The sequence below is a fragment of the Myotis yumanensis genome, unplaced genomic scaffold (assembly GCF_028538775.1).
Source record: "Myotis yumanensis isolate MYYU_CA2020_CCGP unplaced genomic scaffold, mMyoYum1.0.hap1 SCAF_1, whole genome shotgun sequence".
Classification (NCBI taxonomy): domain Eukaryota; kingdom Metazoa; phylum Chordata; class Mammalia; order Chiroptera; family Vespertilionidae; genus Myotis; species Myotis yumanensis.
Window position 1 is genome coordinate 64,661,877 of NW_027223752.1, and position 20,759 is coordinate 64,682,635.

Here is a 20,759-nt window from a genome sequence, read left to right on the forward strand (position 1 = left end):
CAAGGATCATCTTTCACTCAGAAGGCCATGAAAATGTGGTGTGGTTTTTTTTCATTAATTCAAACAATTGCTTTGGCAGCATCCACCACCCCTGCCACGCTGCTGTCTCAGCCTCACCGACAGATGTCCACCAGCTGGTCCAGCTCAGGGCAGCTACACTCGTACATGTCCCGGCAGCTCTCGTGGCTCTGGTTCATCAGCTCCCCCAACAGCTGGACCATGTTGTCAGGTGCTTCCTCACAGATCTTCTTAAACTGGAGCACTCGCGCAGCCTCGCTGTACACGTGCTTGGCCCGCTGGTACAGTTTGAAGATGAGCACTTAGGAAGAAAGGGGATGGGGAACAAGGTTAGAAATAGTTACCGGACAACCCAGTGCAAAGAAAAGTACAGTTATTGAGGACTTGCATTTCCGTCTTCATTATCAATACCTTAGACTTTATATAGGTCTTTCCTTCACTGAGAGAATTCTTTAAAGTCTACATGTCTCATTTTAAGTCTAGCTCTAACGTTTTATGATTCTATGAAGAACTTCCTCCAGGCCTTTCCCCCCATGTTGTTATGCTTTGTGAAGAGGATGTGACTGTCACCCTGTTTGCACCCAGTTCTCCTCTCTGCCCTTCCCTTTCCTGACATCTGGCCCAGGAGGCTGGCCGGTGTGGGGCACACCAACACGCTCCCTTGCCATCTAGATGGGAGAAAGGAAGATCAGCAAGAGACAGAGGGGAGAGAGTAAGGCCAGAGTGTTTGCTCCCAGCTCTCCCTTGAAGAGCCCTCTGGAGCCAGGTCTGTCCTCCACTGGAGGACATCCTTTCGAGGCAGCTTTTTACATGACTCTCCTCCAGGTGCCTCTCCCCTAGACTATTACTACTTTTTTGGAAGTACTGTTACATTCCACTTATGAACCAATAGATTCTGCTAAAGTCTCAGGTCACATTTACCCCCTCAATGCCACTATCTTTCTGGAAGTGAATGCTCATTCTTAGGATTTGTGTAACAGTTTACTAATTATAAGCGTGGGGCTAGTTTTCCTATAAATTAATAATGAAAAGTTTTCTTTCAAAGTTTCTCAATTGAGTCATATTAGACATATTAAACTTAGAGTTGACTGCTTGCATCAATGAAATGATACAAATTCATGTGAATCTTCCTATTCTCTTTCAAAGAGGACCTAAATGCAGTCATCAGATCTAATTGGTTCTTTTTTTTACAGTGTGTTTTGTAATCATCCCTTCCTTCTATTCCCACTGTCATTACCCAAATTTAACTTTTATTTCCTTTCCCACTTAAACTATTTTGCAGTGATTTCCCAATTGATCTTCCTGTCTTAATCTCAACCTCCCTTGAGGTCAACACTGTCAGATTGAGCTCCTAACACATAGCCTTACTCATGGTCCCAAACCGTTACTGCTTCCCCAGTTTTTACCATAATCCAAATTCTTAGACTCAACATGCTCGTCCCAATAGGAAATCTTCCCTCCAGCCAAACTTGCCAATTCATAGTTATCCAAACACTCCTTGCTTCTGGGTATACTCATTGGTCCACACAAAAGGAGTTTCTTGCTCTCTCTCTCTCCCTGTCAAAATTTTACCTCCTTTATATGCTCCATGAAGTTATGATGGCCCCAGATGGGGACAATCTCTTGACTCTGAATTTGTACCATACGTGCAGTCCGTGGCACTCATTTGGGTGGTCATCATATACAGTACTTTCCACGGTAATTGTTTCTCCTATCTCCGCAAAGTTTGCCAACTGCTGAAGACAAAGACTTGGTCTTCTGGTTCTGTGCATTCCACCACTACAACCTTTCACCCCACAACAGCACCTTCAACAGTGCCTTACACAGCAGGAGCTCCAGTGGCTGTCCATTGTTGATAATGAGATATTAGGACTTTATTTTTAACCCCCAAAGCAAGATACCTCCATAGTCATTGTTTTTTAAAAAATGAGGTGCTGGTATTCAACAGCTTACTAGTATTGAGGAAAGGGGACAGCAAGATTCCCTTTGATATTGAATCTGCAACCACTGACACCAATTATGGAGGAAAAATAAGAAAAAATACCAATACTGGCATATACTGTCAGCAAAAACACACTGTCAATAGAGATATCACAGGTAGATTTAATGATAACTCTTCAAAATCTCTGAACAGAGAAGGAAAAAGATGGGCCATTGATTGGCATGTAGGTGCCCAAGACAGTGCCAATAATTTTATATATGCTAATATATCTATACTAATAAAAGGGTAATATGCTAATTATACCAGGTCAACTGGCCATCTTCCAGACGTCCAATTTCCTTCCAGACAAAGCCATGGTGATGGGGGCTGAGGCAGAGGCAGTTAGGGGCGATCAAGCAGGCAGGGGAGTGGTTAGGTGCAATCAGGCAGGCAGGAAGGCAGGCAAGTGGTTAGGAGCCAGTGATCCCGGATTGTGAGAGGGATGTCCGACTGCTGGTTTAACCCCACCATGCATGCATTTTGTGCACCAGGCCTCTAGTAACAAATCGCAAGGGTGTAAAGTGCAGCAAATGGAATACAGTCAATAATATCACAATTTTGTACAGTGACTGATGGATACTGGACATTTTGTGGTGGTCACTTTGTAAGTTACATAAATGTCAATTCTCACTATGTTGTATACTTGAAACTAATATAATACTGTGTGTCAACTATAATTGACACACAGTATTAGCCCAGCCTGTGTGGCTCAGTAGTTGAGCATCAACCTATGAACCAAGAGGTCAGGGTTCAATTCCCAGACAGAGCACATGCCCAGGTTGAGGGCTCGATCCCAAGTGGGGAGCATTCAGGAGGCAGCTGATCAATGATTGTCTCTCATCATTGATGTTTCTAGTTCTCTTTCTCCCTCTCCCTTTCTCCTCCCTCTCCCTTTCTCTCTAAAATAAATATAATATATATTCTATCTAATAATAGACAAAGATTGAAATTAACCGTACTTCCGCTACACTTCCCACTGGCTAATCAGTGAAAAATGCAAATTAACCGCCAAAAAAGATCGCGGCCGGCAGCCACACAGCTGAAGCGAGCAGGAGGCTTGCTTGCTTCAGTGATGGAGGAAGCCAAGCTTCCTCCCTGCTGCAGCCAGGCTCTGAGCTCCACTCTAAGCAACAAAGTTGCAATTATAGAAGCTAAACAAACCCCAGATACCAGCTTTCAGCAGGCAGTGGCCTCGGAGCTGGAGCGGCAACAAAGTTTCAGTTATAGAAGGTAAATAAATCCCAGAATTAAAAAAAAGAAAGAAAAAAAGGAGAGGCAGGCAGCCTGAAAACAGCCATCAGCCCCTCATCCAGGCTGGCCAGGCACCCCAGTGGAGACCCCCACCCTGAAGGGGGTGTGGCCAGCTGCAAACAGCCATCAGCCCCTCACCCAGGCTGGCCAAGCACCCCAGCGGGACCCCCACCCTGATCCGAGACACCCTTCAGGGCAAACCAGCCGGCCCCCACTCGTGCACCAGGCCTCTATCCTATATAGTAAAAGGGTAATATGCAAACTGACCCTAACAGCAGAAAGACTGGGAATGACTGGTCACCATGACACACACTGACCACCAGGGGGCAGATGCTCAATGCAGGAGCTGCCCACTGGTGGTCAGTGAGCTCCCACATGGGGGAGCTCTGTTCAGCCACAAGGCAGGCTGATGGCTGCCAGTACAGTGGTGGTGGTGGGAGCCTCTCCTGCCCCCTCAGCAGCGCTAAGGATGTCCGACTGCTGCTTAGGTCTGCTCCCCGCTGGCACGTGGACATCCCCCGAGGGCTGCCAGGCTGCCAGAGGGATGTCTGATTGCCAGCTTAGGCCCAATCCCCTGGGGAACAGGCCTAAGCCAGCATGTGGTCATCCCCCAAGGGGTCCCAGACTGCGAGAGGGCACAGGCTGGGCTGAGGGACCTCCCCCACCCTGAGTGCACAAATTTTTGTTCACTGGGCCTCTAGTATACATATATATATATATATATATATATATATATATATATATATATAATTTACACACACACATTAAAGAGATTTACATTCCAGAATGAAAAAAATACTAGCTTTTGGATTCCACATGTTTCAGTTTTACTTTTTAACTACTTCATCTCCCATAATCATGGGCCAAGTTACAAAATCAGAGCGTGGGGTTGGGGGCAGAAGGGGAGATTATTGGTTTGTTTTTATTGTAATGTTCCATTTTATGAAGAAATCATCTAGTTTCCAGGTCCACTGCTATTTACTATCACAGCACAGAAGGCACAATAAAGCAACATCCACTACGACCATAAAGCAGTGCTATTTAGCTGACAAATCACTGTACTATACTCCAACTTGCAAAAATTTTGTTTAAAACTTTGAATTATAAAAATTTTCAAATGTACAGAACAGTAGAGAAAATATTACAGTAAACTCAATGAGCCCATAAATTAAACAATTATTAACATTTTGCCATATTTTCTTCAATTGATATTTTGTTGAAGTGTTTTAAAATAAATTATAGATATGACATTTCCTCCCTACATGTTTGCATGTGCATGTCCACAATATAAGTATATTTTCTTACATAACTCCATATCATTATCACATCTAACAAAATTACAAATGATTCCTTAATATTGTCACATATTCAGTGCATATTTAAATGTCCTAGTTGTCATTTAAATGTCAATTGATTTACACCATGATCCAACCAAAATTTACACATTATATTCCATTATGTCTAATAAGTCTCTTTTTTAATATATATTTTTATTGATTTCAGAGAGAAAGGGAGAGGGAGAGAGAGATAAAAACATCAATAATGAAAGAGAATCATTGATTGGCTGCTTCCTGCACGCTCCCTACTGGGGATCAGCCCATAACCCAGGCATGTGCCCTCAACCGGAATCGAACCTGCGCAGGCCGACACTCTATCCACTGAGCCAAACCAGTTAAGGCTAATAAGTCTCTTTAAATCAAGAATTTAAAGTGATTTTTTATAATCTGGGTTTTCAATGTCATATACATATAATATAAGCATGTTTAGGGCCATTTCCTGTAATAAAACTCAATATAGTCCATTAGGGAGAGTATGCTTTGGTTTCCCTTTAGGATTACATAGTCCTTTAAGATTAAATGTTTTTCGTTAGGATTAAATATTCTTAAGCAGAAACTGTCCAGAGAGATGTTTTTATATTAATCCTTAGTAATGGTATTTTGATTTGTGATAAGAAGCATTCAGAAAGCACCAAGCAGATTACTAGACCCTCACAAATCTGGCAACATCTGTGTCTGTTGTCTATTGCAGGGTGTTTCTGAGCAAGACTCCTGAAACAGAATGTCTAAGGAGGACTCTTGCTAGGCATTCGAAAGTGTGCCCCCTGAACGGTAGTTAACTCAACAGTGCAGGAGAGGGCAGAAAGGGCATCTGTTTTCAATTGTGATATAAAGTCTTGCTAAGGGCTAAAACAGATCTGGAGACCACCCTGTGGGAGGCAAAGCAGTTCTGTGTTGGCTGGGTATCACAAATGCTCTCTTGATCCAGGGTTCTGGCTTGTTATTTGCTGGCAACTCATCAGGTCTCTGTTGTACATTTACCAAAATATGCAAGAAAATCTAAAACTGTCACAGCTTTCTTCCCTGCCCCATCTGTATATAAACTCTTATAATCCTTCAGAGCAATTATTTTATTAAAGATGAAGGAAGTTGTTACTGTCTTCATTCATACATGCTTTCTTTCAAAGCAAATTCAATTTTAGACTATAACACCAGGTGCCATTTTCCTAAAATACTACTAGCATCCTATCCTGTGGAGGAGACATCTGAGGCTTTGAAGCAGGACATACCGTATAGGCTTTAGAACATGAATTTCCTCCAGTGTGATTCTTATAGATAATTACTGATTCTGATCCTGGAATCATGACACAGATTCTGAGATCTAGGTGAGCATTTAAACTGTAAAAGTTGTTGAATAAATTCACTTGTGTAATGACTCTTATCTGTTAGCTCTAAACTTGCCTTGCCCCTGACTTCCCTACACCATATGGGGCTCCTGCCTTAGGCCCATTACAGCAGCTGTTCTGAAATGCTCTTCCCCCTGATCTTGACATGGCTGTCCCAGCTTGTTATTCAAATCTCAGATGTCACAGCTATAAGACGACCTTTCCTCTACTTCAGTCTAGAGTAACTCCCCCACCTATATATTCTCTCCATCCTATTTTATTCTTCCCAACATTTAACATCTAATTTTCTTTTTTTCTTTATTTTATTTTTTCCATCACCAATTATCCCCCCATACCCTCTTTCACCTCCACCCACCACACTCCCCCCCATCACCACACTGTTGTCCATGTCCATGAGTTCTTTCCCTTTTTTTTCTTTTTTGCTCAATCCCTCCACCCACCCACCCCCCAACACCCACCACCACCACCAGAGCTGTCTGCCTGTTCTTTATCTATGAATCTGTCTCTATTTTGTTAGTTCAATTTTTTTCATTAAATTCCACATATAAGTGAAATCATATGGTACTTGTCTTTCTCTGACTGGTTTATTTCACTTAGCATAATGTTCTCCAGGTCCATCCATGCTTTCACAAAGGGTAAAGTTTTCTTCCTTTCTGCAGCTGAGTAGTATTCCATCTTGTAAATGTACCATGGCTGTTTTATCCACTCATTTACTGATGGGCACTTGGGCTGCTCCCAAATCTTAACTATTGTAGATACACTGCAATAAAAATAGGGGTGCATATATTCTTTTGAATTAGTGTTTCAGGATTCTTCAGATAAATTTCCAGAAGTAGAATCAGTGGGTCATAAGGCAGTTCCATTTTTTATTTTTTGAGGTAATTACATATTACTTTCCACAGTGGCTGCACCAATCTGCATTCCAACCATCAGTGCACAGGGTTCCCTTTCTTCACATACTTGTCAACACTTGTTTTTTGATTTATTGATGCTAGCTATTCTAACAGGTGTGAAGTGATGTCTTATTCTGGTTTTAATTTACATTTCTCTGATGATTAGTGATGTTGAGCATCTTTGCATATGTCTACTGGCCATCTGTATGTCCTCTTTGAAAAAGTGAGTTGGGTTGTCTTCCTGGTGTTGAATTGTATAAGTTCTTTATACATTTTAGATATTAACTCCTTTAGCTTTTTCTTGTCTGGGAAGCTCTTTAAATGACAGCTTTGCTGGGTAGAGTATCTTGGTTGTAGATCCCTGCTTTTCATCAGTTTGAATATTTCATGCCAATCCCTTCTGGCCTGTAGTGTTTTTGTTGAGAAATCAGCTGGCAGTCTGTGGGAGCTCCCTTGCAGCTGTCTTTCTCTTAGAGATGTTGTTATACTTCATGTTATCCCAAAAGTCCCTTAAACTAACCTCTTTTTTTTATTAATTCATTTTTCTTTTTGCTGCTCCACTGGGTGTGTTTTTTCTACCTTATCTTCCAAATCACTGATTCGATCTTCTGCCTCATCAAGCCTACTGTTTATTCCTTCCAGTGCAGTTTTTATTTCAGCTATGGCATTCTTTATTTCTGCCTGGTCGTTTTTTTGTGATTTCTATATGCTGTTTCATGTGTTTGGCATCCTTATAATCATTACTTTGAACTCTATATCTAATAAGTTGCTTACCTCTATTTTATTTAGCTCTCCTTCTGGAGAAGTTCTTTCATTTGGGTCCTGTTTCTTTCTCTTCCCATTTTGGCTATCTCTTTGTGTTTTTTTCTATGTATTAGGTACATCTTCTATGACTCCCAATCTTGGTAGGGTGGCCTTATGTAGTAAGTGACCTGTGAGACCCATTGCACAGTCTCCCTGTTCACTTGAGTTGGGTGCTCTAGGAATGTCCCTTAAGCGCATTACATGGGCCCTCCTGCTGTAACTGAGTTTTGATGGCTATTGGCCCATCATGTGTGGGATAGATCCTCAGGCTGGCTGACAGTGAGGCTCAACCCCCAACACAACATGCAAGCTGCTATGCAGGTGCTGATCATACGAAGCAGAATTTGCCTCAGCAGAGTTCAGTGCCTACTGATATCTCCCTGTGAATATACTGCTTGTGAAGCTTATTAGATCCTACTCTGTTGTTATCTGAAGCTGACCACTAGGTGTATTGGTTCTGGGCCTCTTCTGAGGGACTCTGGTGCAGGTCAGTGTCACACAATGTCTGTGACTGGCCCTACGCAACCTATCTGGAGCTATCAGCAATCCACAACTTGTGGCTCTCTCTGCTGGACCTGGGTGCATGTGGAAAGGACCACACTGCACATCAAGGTCTGCTTTTACTAGCACCAGGCCCAGGGACAGATCAGCAAAAGTCTCAAAGCACCCAGAGATCCTCCTTTGCCTGTAAGCTGTCTATTAGGCTCAGTCACTTAAAGAGCCTCAGGCTGTACTCCTCAGCAGGACATAAGCTCCACAGGGTGGGGCAAGAGGGATTCCAAGGAGTGAGGATATTGTTTCCTTCCAGGTTGATGTGCATGGAGAGGAGTGCTTTGCCTGACAAAAATGGCTTCTGCAGTATGGGGGAATTACTCAGCACAGGGATCCTGGCAGCTGACCTGTCAGCTCTCTCCCCATAGCCATCAACCCCAGATTCTCCTCACACAGCTCTAGTCCACTCTGCCTTCCCTCCACTGGAGCCAAGGATAAGTGACTGTGAACGGAATTTTGTGCACTGGCCCTTTAAGAGGATAACGGCATTACTAGTGGTCTCTCCCTGGCAGACAGAAACCCCACTGCTTTTCACAGCCAGGTGTTATATGGGTGTCTTTCCCAGTTCTGGTGCTCTGGGCTGGGTAGCCCAGCTTGTGGTTTATACCCCACACTTCTCAGGGGAACCCCTCTGCAGCTGATATATTCCTCTGGAACTCTAGCTGCTGCCTATGCATGCTCAGGCAGCCCTCTTGAGCCTCTATACCTCCTACCAGTCTCTGTGTGGCCTCTATGTAAGTCCTTGTTATAAGGCTTCTTTCCAGCTAGTCTTCAGTTGGTTATTCAGGAATATTTTTCTATACTTTAGTTGTAATTTCAGTTTGGTCTCGAGAATAGTTGAGTGTAGCTTCCACCTAATCTTCCACCATCTTGGGTCTCCCCCAATTTTCTTATGTGTTCATTTATTTGTTGGCTTGTGGTCATTTCTCTCCACTAGAAGTTAAGGGTTGGGAGATCAAGGACCTTGTCTAATTTCTTCACTACTGTATCTTCAGCAGCTAAAAGATGGTTTGGCACACAGATGGGACTCAATGAATATGTATCGAATGAATGGTTCAGTTTCTTAACTTTATAACAAACCTGCACCAAATCTTCACTAAATATTCTGTGGGACAAATGCAACAGAGCAAGTGAAGACTTACTATTTTGGCAATTTATGCTTCCTCTCACCTTCACCAGAAAAAAAAAATGGGAATAGTTTACTAAAAGAAGGTTCAGTAAACTCCAGTGTCTAAAGTGTGCCTAATACCCATTATCACAGATGACAGAATTGTTTATATTGTATTTTGCTTCACAGATGTGGGAGAAAAGAGATTTCTAAAACAAACAAAATGTGTTTCAAATAAAAGGAAGGAACAGAAAATAGATAATCATAACCAGTTATTTTTTTCTTTTAGACAATCTTTGAAACAAAAAGATGCCTATCACTTCCACCTTACAAAGATGACTACATAGCTTATGATCAGAACTCCTCTCTAATCAATGAATTAAACCAGACACAAACAATTGGTCATTTTGTTGTATCTCTAGTGGGAAAGAATGAGAAAGAGCCTGTGACTGGCGCCATTTTCCTCATAAAAGCTGAAAGTAGCAGGTCAACAATGGATGGACATGTCTATCCAATCTCTAAAAGAGCCCCAGTGATTTTTTGTTTGTTTGTTTTGTTTAAAGAGGGAATTTATTAGAATACAAAGGTTCTTGCAGGGAATCCCACAGCTGTAATGAGGTAACAGCTAGAATCACACCTTTCTGAAGGGCAGATCATGTTATAATCATAACTTCTATTTCTGGGTTTTGCAAGATCACCAAGAGAATATCCCAGACGATGTTCCTCCCTCTATTGTGCACAGGGACTAGAATGTGGATTCATTTCTGCTTGCTTTTTGGTCCTTATATTCCTTTATGCTGGCCTCAAACTTGCCAAGCACATGTTAGCAGACATTCATGAGCTCATTCAGGCTCTCTGAAATGGCTCAACAGCTGGAAGAGCACCTGGAGTCTGAATTCGTAAATTAATTTTACTCTCTGAAGGATGGGTTGTAGTGTAACCACAAAAATTCCACTTCCGGGTTCTTCATGATCATGTGACGAAGAGAATTTCCTAGGGTATGGTCCTCCTCATGCAAAACAAATGTCACACAGTGTCTATCTGTTCCAGCTGCCTGGGCCATTTCCAGAGCTGTCTTCCTCTCGCATTCAGCCATTGAGATCTTCAATCCAGACATTTTTCTACATACATATTTTTTATAAAAATGAGATCATACTTTCCAACTCTTGGTCCTCTTCCATCACGGGGACGGCTTCCGGGATATTCCAGGGGAGCTGGCGTCCCTGCCCCATATAGCGAAATGTGCGAGAAAAGCAGGAAGGAAGGAACAACCGACCACAGAGCCCCACTGATTTAATTTTAAATTCTGCACTCAAGAGCTGATAGCCTCCTGATTACCTCATCTTCTACTAAGAGTGATGCCAAAGCACTGCATAAGATAGCCATCTAGCAACAAACAGTAGTTCTTATTGAGCACCTGCCATTATGTTCCACACCATACTGCTCGAGGCAGAAAAGACATGTGAAAAGAAGCCCCTGCTTTGGGGAACTTACAACTCAGTTAAACAGACAAAACAAACTATGAGACCATTGGACAGTGACCAACTGTAGCAGATATCCAAGTGCTGGAAATGCTAAAGGCGCACTAAGAAGACAGGGTTCTGTGGGGGAAGAACAGTAGTGAGAGGTGTCATGGGAAGAAGGTCTGAGTCACAGAGCTTCCTTGCTGCGGACAGGATGGGCTGCAGGCCCAGGCTGGGAACCAGCAGGGTGTGTTTATGTGCCTGAAGAGAGCAAACTGACCAGAACCTGGGGCAGCCTCTTGAGGTTTTAATATCCCCCGATACACACACTACACAAAGTTGAAAACTAACAACTTGTGATCCATATCTAGCCACAGTGGCGCTTTCCTGATCCACATACTGTTTTCTAAATTTTATGTAAGAATCTGAATTTCTGTTTTCCTTTGAAAAACTGAAAGGCCTGGCAGCATTGAAGCACTGCACAGCAATGGTTAGCTGGAGCTGAGGAGCTGCTATCCCTTTTACACATAGCACACACACTTTATTTCCACACTGTCCCCACCATTTTGATGCTCAGCCTGCCTCACTAGTTTACACACCTGCCTGATCCCTGCAGGCATCTACATGTGGGCTCTTGTCCCATAAAAACTCTGTATAACAGGAACTATTGGTTAGAGAGGGAAGAGTGGGCAAAACAAGTGGGTTTTCATGCCATAATGCACCACTGTTACTATTACTAACAAATGCCACCTTACTGTGGCGCACTGATAGTTCTGTATTGAACTAAAGTCTATCTTCATGCAACCTCTACTCTTTAGTCTTTGTTCTGTTCCTCAGACATATGTAAACATAAGACAGTCCTTGAGTGATCTGAAGAAAACTCTCATGTCTTATGCTTTTTATATAATGATGAGGATCCACTATGTGCCAGTTTTAATATTGAAGAAACAGAAATGAATAAGATAACCTCTTTAATTTCAAGAAGTAATAGTCTAACACAGTGGTCGGTAAACTCATTAGTCAACAGAGCCAAATATCAACAGTACAACGATTGAAATTTCTTTTGAGAGCCAAATTTTTTAAACTTAAACTATATAGGTAGGTACATTGTTATTAACTTAATTAGGGTACTCCTAAGGCTTAGGAAGAGCCACACTCAAGGGGCCAAAGAGCTGCATGTGGCTCTCGTGCCGCAGTTTGCCGACCACGGGTCTAACATAAGACAAGTGTTGGTGCGGATGTGCAGAAGTGGAAACCCTTGTACACTATTGGTAAGGATATAAATTGGTACAGTCACTATGAAAAACAATATGAAGGTTTCTCAAAAAAATAAAAATATAGTATATCCTAAAGAATTCAAATCAGGATCTCAAAGAGATATTAGCATTCCCATGTTCACTATAGCACTATTCACAATAGCCAAGATGTGGAAGCAACTTAAATGTCCATCACACCCGCTACGTTCACCTGAAAGAAAAGAGGCCATATCCTTCCCTATTACTCATAAATTGAGCACTTCATTTAATTGTCTTATCCATTAAGGTAGTGTTATGTATAAGAGTAGAGATTTCAAAAAGATATCTCAAATCCTAAACTGCAACTCATTAGTTGTTTGATCTTAAACAAGTTTTTTGAACTTTTAAAGCTTCAGATTCTTCAACTATAATTGAAAAAAATTTAAAGAAAATGCAGTATATACATACAATGAAATATTATTCAGTCTTAAAAATGAAGGAAATTCTGCAATATGCAACAACATGGATGGACCTTGAGGACAACATGCTAAGTTAAATAAGCCAGACACAGAAAGACAAATACTCATGATTCCATTTATATAGGATAGCTGAAATAGTCAAATTCATAAATGCAAAGGCTGGAATGTTGGTTACCTAGGGCTGGGGGAGGGAGAAACGAGAGTTATTAATCAACAAGCACACCGTTTTTGTCAAGTAATATGAATAAGCTCTAGAGATCTGCTGTATGACATTATGCCTATAGCCAATAATGCTTTTGAGAGGACAGATCTCACATAAAGTGTTCTTACCACAATAAAAAATAAACCAAATTTTTAAAATAAATGAAGTAATCATCTACTAGAGAGAGATCATTTAAATAAGTACAATGAAGGGCAATAGTACAACTAAGTACAACTCCTCACAGCTAAAGTGGAGACACCAAGTCAAGAGGGTGTCCTGATCTGGGTTAACCTGAATACAGAGGCCTCAGACAAAGATGTGAGTGCAGGTAGCAGAAATCCAGGAAACTGGACCAAAAGAGGAGGGAAAGTGAGACAGGAAGGGAGAAAAGCCAGTGAAGGGCACTTAATGAGCAGGTTACACTGCGGACAACGGGAGCCCCATTGCTTGGGGGTCTCTGTGAAGAACCATATAGAAGGTGCCTCAGAATTGGCTCAACAGAAGATGGGCATTTATCTAAAATGTTCCCATTGTGTGAGTGTTGCCCCCAGGGGTTAACATCTCCACAAATTTGTGCCTGGGCAGTGACTTTGGAGAATGCCCCAAGAAAACAAAGATGGCACCACACAGCTGCTAGCTGGACGTGGACTGCTGGCAGTGCTGAATCAGGTGGGCCAAGGGGATGGGACACAGTGATCATGTCCTTCACGGAGGAAGTGAAGCCAACTGACTCTTAAAAGATAACTGGTGTCCAACAAACCAAGTATAAGGCAGGGTAAGGTGCAGACAAGAGGATTAGAAAATTAAAGTAGAGAAACATCATGAGGAAAGACATGGATATTAAAAACCATGAGGTGCTTTTAGAAAATTCCTAGTACCTGGCTGTGACTGGAGCAAGAAATGAAGATGAAGAACAGACGTAACAGGAAACAGAGTGAGAGAGAAAACTGAAGAGGTAGGCAGAGGCCAGATCGTGAGGGCTTTGAAGTAAGGTATTTAGATTGTAGGTAAGTGGTTCTTGGCATTTTAAGGGTTATAGACCCTTGAAAATCTAATAAAAGAGGATTTCAAAAAGACACCTCAAATCCTAAACTGCAACTTAGTAGTTGTTTGATCTTAAGCAAGTTTTTTGAACTTTCAAAGCTTCAGTTTCTTCAACCAAGACTGAAAAAAATGGACCCTCTCCCCAATCTGAATGCACAAATATTCAAAATTCTACAGATAGTACAACATATACACAGATTCCATAAAGCTATCCTTGAATCCAGGTTCAAAATTCCAGCTAGAAATAAGAAAGCATTACAGCCATTATGTCAGTCAGGATTCTTGTTTGTAAACAACAAAAATCTATACCAGCTAACTTAATTGAAAAGGAATTTATCTTAAAGATATTAGGGAGCTCACAAAATCTATCAGGATTATGTATTCCTATTCTCTCTTGGAATGTGAGAAAACCAGGCAGGAAGGCGTCAGAAGCAATGGGAAGCAGGCAGTGAGGAACACCGCTGAAGTCTCTCCACAGTCTGGATATGACATTGAAACAAACTCTATTGTCAACAAACCCTGTGTCTACTAGACTCAAAGCCCCAGACATAGAATGTGCCAGGACACCAGGACAAACCTAGGACCTCTGCTCCCCGCCAGGTGATAAGTGACCTGTGAGAGACAAATCTCAACCCTCAGCTTCTACCACAGGAGGCAAGACCCTCCCTCCCACCAACATGCACATAGCAAGCGATTTCCTTAGGAGAGAGGCCTGGATGCTAGGTAGCTAAAACCATAGCACCTGCCCCCAGCAGCAGTGAAGCACCATGGCTCTATTAGCATTTACGTCTTCTCCTCTCTTCCCTTGCATGACTGAATTTCAAGTCTCCTTCGCTGATGATTCCTGTGAGCACACATTAGTCTGTGTATGCCCCTCTTAAAGGATGGTTTCCCCATCCATCCTCAGAGAGTCTGAGGAGTGCTGGGCCTCCGTCTCCCTCCTCCTCAATACAGTGAGTTTCTTCAAGTAGCTTCATGTGGCCAAATGACATACACGTTGTCTAGGGATGGAGGAATGCGGACCCTGGTTTTCAGCTAATTAGCTTTAAAGTAATACAATATTTTGGGAATCAGACTTAACTTGGATAAAGACTTCATCTGAGGATCATTAAAACAAAATAAATAGATATGCCGGTCTGAGAGACTTGGAAATCTTTATCATGTAAGTGTATAATTAATCTTCTGAGACTCTCATACCCTGAAATACTTTCCAACTGTTCGGGTAGGGGGCTAAAAACAGTTGTGGTTTTAGCTGTTTCTGCACAACCCTGTAGTTGCACGCCACTGGCCAATTTCTCTCAAACAGAAAGCTCCACTGGGCTAACCCAGGAGTTGGTTTCCAAGAACAGCTAGCCAGAGGTAGATGGGGAAAACCACGTCAGAATCCATTCCTGAGTCCTCTGGTTTCCTATGCAGCAAAGTTAGAATAAGTCCCTGCTCTGGGGCATGGAATCATCAGGGTATTTAAGCAGAAGAATGGAAAAACACTGTACAATCCTCATTGAAGTTGGACTGTGGTTTCAAATTTACTTTTCTGGTAATAATATTTTTTCATATATGTGAAGTTTCTGAAATGATCAAACCCACAAAAAATAAACTGCTATTTTCAGCTACATTAATATCCCATTCCCATGCTGCAAAGACTAAATTAAATTAGCATTTTACATTTAAGAGGGAAAAAAATCTTTAACTACCTGCTTTTAAAGCAAAACCACTGATGAAAAATATATATGTGCACTTTCAACACAAACCACATTAGCCCATGGAAAACAACATTCCAAGAGGCATTTGTGAATATTTTCAAATCCACAGCCTAATGCCATCTTTTCCACAGATAGTAAAGGCACTCCATGTGATTATAGCTTCCTTTTCTCAGATTTCCAGGAGCAGCAAGAGCCAGCACTGTCTGTGTCATAATAAATTCTCCTGCTCTGACCTTGAAACCTTTGCCTCACTCTGCTGTATCCCCCTTACCTGCATTTTACACTCTGGCAATATACTAAGTGCCTGTTACCTCCAGGGCTATTTAAATGTCAATACAGAGCCCACCGCTCCCTTCCTTTTCATTCTATACTTACCTTTCTAGTTCAAATTCTTACCATGCCATGTCTGAACAATTGTGCTACCTTCCAACTGGTCTCTCCCGTCTGTACACAGCTGCCATAATAAATTTCCCAATTCACCATTTTGATTATGGCATTCCTGCATATTTAATTGCATCAAACACTTGGATATTTTTCATTGTCCAATAAATGAAGGTCCACACATTCCAGTCCATCAAGACACACCAAGTCTTCTGAATGTGCTTAATCCTTTCCTACCTCTTATGGTGTGTTTGTGCCACCCCTGCTTGCTCATACCCTTCTCAACACTGGCTTCTGAGAGTAGGGGTTCAGCATTGATTTCCTGCCTAGACTGGTCCTGCAATCTCTTTCAATGTCAGCCCAGATGCCACCCCTTCCATGAAGCTCGCCAAGAACATTGCTGCCCAGAATCTGTTTTTGAAAGGTCTGCACTGGACAGACAAGGACGGTGACCTGGGCACTGAACAAGGGGGACCAGGAGTGAGGGAGCTCTGACTCCTGCCCGCCTCTTAACTTCCCCATAGCAAGAACTGGAGACAATATACCTACACTACCCTTGGACTTTCCAAACTGTGGTGTACTATTAGGGAGGATGAAAATGGTTCATTTTCATAAGCATCTAATGAGATGTCCCTTCTCTCAAGGTGCTCACAATGTGACTGGTGATACCTTGAAAAGCTAAGTGAGGGTGCTGCTATTGCACAGAAGCCCATAATTACAAGTGTGTTTCAGCAGCGCTCCAGGGACAAGGGTGGAAAGCGAATGCACACAAGTGTGAGTTTGCTCATGGTTTCTCTGCGTTTGCAGTTATGTGCTTCCACATAAACAAGTAGTGTGTACCCATCAGACTCTCCCCTTTATCAGATTCATTTTCCCTTTTGCTTTGACTCTTTCCCTTTTGATTTTCATCTCTGTCCCCTTGCCCCTGTAAGAGTAAAATACATTCATTTTTGTTAAGCATATATCTTGCTGTTTCTTGTATTAATCGAATAGGATTTTATATTCCTTATTCTTGGAACACTTTAGAGTTTCCCATTTAAAGACTAAATTATATTGCTTTCCCATGTAGGTGGTCCCTAGTTTCCTCTGCTATTGCATCAGTAGCCCTTAACAAAAAAAGGCTTCCCAACATTAGAGGTCCTAGTGAACTGAGGGCGTTCATTCTTGTGGTCTCTCCCACCCCGTACCCTCCAGATGACAATACGAGGAATCATCTTCCTCAAACATCTTATAAAACCATGCAGTGTCTCTGCCCTGTCATGTTTTCCTCTGGAAACCGATAATATGAATGATGCTCAACTGAGACCTCATGTAGTAAAAACTGTGAATGTGTATACAGATACAATGGACCGTCATTTTTGTTGTCATCACTACTATTATTTGGCAATAAACTAGAAAAAGATTAGAGCCAAGTAAAGTCAGAATTCGATTATTATCTCCCTTTCTTGGTGCAGGATTGCTAAAGCCAGTTTAACAAAGCAATGGCAGAAAGAGCATTGGATTAAATCAGAAGATTAAGATTTGGGATCTAGCTCTAACACCTACTACCTCTGTAGTCTTGTAACTACATGTAACTAACTCTCTGACCTCAGTTTCCTCATCTGTGAAGAGGATAACCATGTGCCCTGGGGTTATTGTGAGATTAAAATCAGGTGATATGAGTGAAAAGTAATATGTAAGCCATAAAGTAAATAAGTTTTTTGTGCTGAGTATTTTTATTGGTGGCGGGGGTGGGGGTGGGGGGAGACTTACTCTAGATGTCCCCCTCCTAAAGAGCAGTCTATGTCAGTGCCCAGTGCTTGCTCTAAAGCCATGCTTATCACTCATGAATTTGGAGATCACAGAATCCAAATAAATTAGTCAGCGACTGGCCAGCACTTTGCCAACATATGGTCACAGACCAAGTTGGTACTCCAAGCAATGAGATTTGTCTCCAGCTCAGCCTAGTGCATCTAAGCAGCAGGACCACCCCAACACGGAGCACAAGCTGGGCCTCCCAAAAAGAATGCTCCTAATAAATTCCCCCTTTCTTGCCTGGCCAGTGTGGCTCAGTGATTCAGCACTGACTCATGAACCAGGAGGTCATGGTTTGATTCCCGGTTAGGGCATATGCCTGGGTTGCAGGCTCAATCCCCAGTAGGAGGTGTGCAGGAGGCACCCAATTGATGATTTTGTCTCATCAATGATGTTTCTATCTCTCTCTCCCTCACCCTCTCTGAAATCAATAAAACATATTTATTTTAAAATTTTCCACTTTCATAAAGTAGCACCCAAAGTACCTGACCTATTTTCTACCTCAGTTTCCATTTAGTCCCTCATGGGCTCCTTTGTTTATCCTCCAGTGTGTGTTCTTGACTTATCTCCTGTGCTAGATACACATGCCCATCTCTGCTGGCTCTGACCACAGCTTCTTTTCCTCTTAGGTCACACCTCTCCCAAATCAGCCTGGCCCCTGAGCCTCTAGAAACCCAGACTTTGTACCACATTTTTAGGTAATTCCTACCTGTGGGCAAGGCCTGACACATAATCCTTAAACTACTCCTAGCCAGTTCCCAGTGGTAGAGTGTGTGCATCCTAAACAACATTTAAAGGACTTGAGGATTTTGCTGTGTGTGTGTGTGTTTAATTTCAATGGCCTCTAAGCATTTCTAAATCTAATTATTATAAGTTTGGAAAGAGAAAATAATAATTGTGCATGGGCCTTTGAAAGTCTGGATGGTTTAGTAGAAGCTGAAACCCACAGTTTGATTATAAACATCTCTCCCTACACTGTCATCTCAAAGTCAACTTCTCCCAACTCACACTCATATCCAGGTAAAGAAGGAAAGCAATTTGGGCATTAAGAGAACATCAAATTCCACATACCTTTGAGAAAGGCATGGATTTCCATCATCAGAATATTAGTTCATGTCAAAATTAAGTATATATCATCTTTGCCTCCATTCATACAATCTAAGTACATATAGTGCCACATTCAATAAGAATCACATCTTCCAAAGCATTAAGAGAAACATTTGCTTAATGTCTTAGACCAACCAAAGCACAAACTCAGAAGGAACAAGGCAAAGATATAAAAGGATTTTAATCCCTAAAGTTAAAAATGAGTGCCAAGAGAATTCAGCTGGAAATTTGGCTGAGGTTAGATGGCTGGATCCAGAGAGTAAATCAAGTGACATTAATCTAGGATCATCTAAAATCCCACACATTAATTTATGTTCATAGGTTTTTAAAATTTATTCATTCCAAAAGCAAAAGGGGTAAGCTTTTGAGAAATACAAAATGGATTCATTCATTCAGCACAGATATAATGAATGCAAACAAAACAAAAGTAAATTATAGAAAGTGATGCAAGTGGGCCAATAGGCAAGTTGAGAAAGAGGTAAGATTTAGCATGCACCATTTTTTACAAAAACTATGTAATCATTATCTTCAGGGGGAAAATGTAATTATATACATAAAGAGCAATGCATGTACTATGATTAGCAAATTGTCCTTTGTGTTTTCCAAGGTTTTCTGGGAAATTAACTTATTAAAAAACATGCTAAATAGAAAGAGAAGAGGCTATGGATTAAGAAGAATAAATAAAAGATTGAAGTTATATTGAGCTGTTAAGATAGGCAGAAACTCTATTTCAGAAATTCCAACCAGAAAAGGGCAATGCGACCCCAGTCAGGTCGAAACGGCCCCGGTGTGGTAGGGACAACCCCGGTCAGGTTGAAACAGCCCCGGTGTGGTAGGGACAACCCCGGTCAGGTTGAAACGGCCCCCGTGAGGTAGGGACGACCCCGGTCAGGTCGAAACGGCCCCGGTGTGGTAGGGACGACCCCGGTGAGGTTGAAACGGCCCCCGTGAGGTAGGGACGACCCTGGTCAGGTCGAAACGGCCCCGGTGTGGTAGGGACGACCCCGGTGAGGTTGAAACGGCCCCCGTGAGGTAGGGACGACCCTGGTCAGGTCGAAACGGCCCCGGTGTGGTAGGGACAACCCCGGTCAGGTTGAAACAGCCCCGGTCAGGTTGAAACGGCCCCCGTGAGGTAGGGACGACCCCGGTCAGGTCGAAACGGCCCCGGTGTGGTAGGGACGACCCCGGTGAGGTTGAAACGGCCCCCGTGAGGTAGGGACGACCCTGGTCAGGTCGAAACGGCCCCGGTGTGGTAGGGACAACCCCGGTCAGGTTGAAACGGCCCCGGTGTGGTAGGGACAACCCCGGTCAGGTTGAAACGGCCCCGGTGTGGTAGGGACAACCCCGGTGAGGTTGAAACGGCCCCCGTGAGGTAGGGACGACCCCGGTCAGGTCGAAACGGCCCCGGTGTGGTAGGGACGACCCCGGTGAGGTTGAAACGGCCCCCGTGAGGTAGGGACGACCCCAGTCAGGTTGAAACGGCCCCGGTGTGGTAGGGACAACCCCGGTCAGGTTGAAACAGCCCCGGTGTGGTAGGGACAACCCCGGTGAGGTTGAAACGGCCCCCGTGAGGTAGGGACGGCCCCGGTGAGGTTGTAACGGCCCTGGTGAGGCTCAGACGGCCCTGGTGAGGTTGAGACTACTCCAGTGAGGTTGGGACAAATAAAGGGGACCAGTGTGGACTGATGAACAGGGGTAGATACAGAAGCAGAGCAACATTGAACAGAATGTTAAACTACAGTGGGAAGCCTGGGGGGGGGGGGGGGGGAGATTAAGAGACCAACTAAAGGACTTATATGCATGCATATAAGATTAACCAATGGACACAAGACACGGGGCGGGGGGGGGCGGGGGGTAGGGGCCGGGGGAATGCCAAGGGAAAAAAAATAAAATAAAATAAAAACTACAATATTTATAGACTAAAAAAAAAAAAAAAAAAGAAAAGAAAAGGGCAATGATTTTTAGGATTAAAGGCCCAGAGGCAAGACCAAGATGTAATAAGTAAATGGAATGGTTCAGCCAGGACACCATGGTCCATGTGGGCAAGCATGCGCTCAAAAG

At 42.7% G+C, this 20,759-nt stretch overlaps 1 protein-coding gene and 1 pseudogene across 2 annotated transcripts in view; both read right to left on the reverse strand.

The window, feature by feature from the left end:
• Nucleotides 1–20,759, reverse strand: part of GALK2 (galactokinase 2) — a 135,807-nt gene that overhangs the window by 9,015 nt on the left and 106,033 nt on the right. For both annotated transcript variants that reach the window (XM_070423241.1, XM_070423238.1), the window contains exon 9: nt 118–319. In XM_070423241.1, the coding sequence (XP_070279342.1) occupies nt 118–319 (202 nt within the window). The remainder of the gene's footprint in view (nt 1–117; nt 320–20,759) is intronic.
• On the reverse strand, nt 10,036–10,471 carry LOC139003149 (DNA-directed RNA polymerases I and III subunit RPAC2-like; annotated as a pseudogene).